Consider the following 1785-nt stretch of genomic DNA (forward strand, 5'->3'; position numbering starts at 1 on the left):
TGGGGGGGGGGGGGGTATGTCCCTGACTAAAGACAGCACCTGATGCAAGGATTATTAAAATGTGTTCAAGAGATCCATAGAAGAGGGCAATGTCCCCTGCTACAGAGGAAGGCAAACCCCTACCTCCACAGCCCATACCAAATCTGTGGGGTAAAATTGTTTTCTGATCCCAAGTGTGGCAATCAGACTAACCCTAAGCAGAGGCATGATCCTCTGATCAAGAACCTCAGGGTTTTATTCCTAAACAGAAGCACTGGCAAACCCCAGTCAAAATCTGCAGCATTGGCTGCAGCCAACACCCAACACTTCAGAGAAGAAGGTGGGGGAAAAAAACCCCCTGACATGTAGCAGCTGGGAGGACGGAAAACAAATTCCTTTTCTGCCCATGAAGCAATGAGCAAAGATCTATTAACAGATGCTATATTGGGATCTCATTACTGAAACGTTTTTATCATTACAAAAACTAGTACAGTGCACTAAGTTTACTCTGTTACCAAACTAAATAAAGCTCGTTTTAACGTACTAGGTTTGCTCTTTTCAAAAAGTAGGACATACAACTTCTTGCTTATGTAGTAAGGTAAGTAAATTGTTGCATCTTACATTTTTTTCTGGGACTTTAAGGAAGAGGGGGGTAGGTGAAGGGTTAAAAAAAACTAGAACTGAAATTGTAATCTAGCCACTGAATGTATTTACACAACACTGATTACATTTGATTTGCCTGGTAAATAAAAAACAAGTGTAGCAATTAAAACATTACACAATTCAAATCTACACAGCCCTACAGGTGATGCTGTTTGGTTTTGTAAATGTTATGCAGTCCTACCAGGTCAATTCTTAAACCTACCTCTCTACAAGCATCCTGCAAAATAGGGTTAAGCATATTCATTTCTGAAAGATTTGCTTTAACAATCTCTTGAAAAACCAATACATACTGTACCTTTTGTGAGAAGGCCAAATGCCAGGTGGACAGCGTTTCATACTGAACATATAAACTGCAGCCTCAGCAGTAGTGAAGAGATGACAGAAGCACAGGAAAGAACAAACTACCACAGCAGAAGCTGCTCTTCCATCCTACAAAAAAAGGATAGCTTAATGTTATTAAACCTGGTTTAAATAAATAAAGAGGCAGGAGTTACTCTACATTACTGTTTGCACAATCAAAAAAAAGAAGGCACATGTGGTTATTAGACAACTACTAGACTTGTTAGAATTAAAGCTGCTCACAAAAGCACAGAACAGACAGGGAAAAGAAAATTCGTTTCCTGCTTGGATGCTAGAAATTACTATTGATTACTTTAGCTTTACACAGTATTTCATGGACCAAATTCTTAGCATCATGACCCTTGTGCTTTAAATCACATTTTCTAGTTGCTATGTAGACGATACATTTGAGACAGTCCACAGGCTGGCAAGCTACTATGAGTAGGCATAAGATGCCCAGAAGCAACTGGAAACAAACATAAGAGTAGACATCAGCTGCAATCCCTTCCCAACATGCTTCCTTCCGTGATACTTCTTATTCAAATATCAGTGTATGAATGCAACACCATATACTGGCATTTGAGAAGCACTTTGACATTTTTATTAGTACTGTGCCATCTGACCTAAATGCTAGGTCAATCTGCAACATTTAACCAAAGTCTGTGACTGGTCTGCTCCATGCTGGTTTAAAGGGGTATGAGGGTGGAGGAAACATCAGGCTGCCAGACCTAACAGCAACCACAACTGCAGCCCAGCCCAGACCACCAAGCGAAGTGAATAAACAGGTAAGAGATAGGGGCCAGG

The 1785-nt window shown here is 40.5% G+C and overlaps 1 protein-coding gene across 2 annotated transcripts in view; it reads right to left on the reverse strand.

The window, feature by feature from the left end:
- GAK (cyclin G associated kinase) overlaps nt 1-1785 on the reverse strand; it is a 207220-nt gene that overhangs the window by 96645 nt on the left and 108790 nt on the right. For both annotated transcript variants that reach the window (XM_019517146.1, XM_019517145.1), the window contains exon 15: nt 938-1071. In XM_019517146.1, the coding sequence (XP_019372691.1) occupies nt 938-1071 (134 nt within the window). The remainder of the gene's footprint in view (nt 1-937; nt 1072-1785) is intronic.

The sequence above is a fragment of the Gavialis gangeticus genome, unplaced genomic scaffold (assembly GCF_001723915.1).
Source record: "Gavialis gangeticus isolate Ggan-Ray unplaced genomic scaffold, GavGan_comp1, whole genome shotgun sequence".
NCBI lineage: Eukaryota > Metazoa > Chordata > Crocodylia > Gavialidae > Gavialis > Gavialis gangeticus.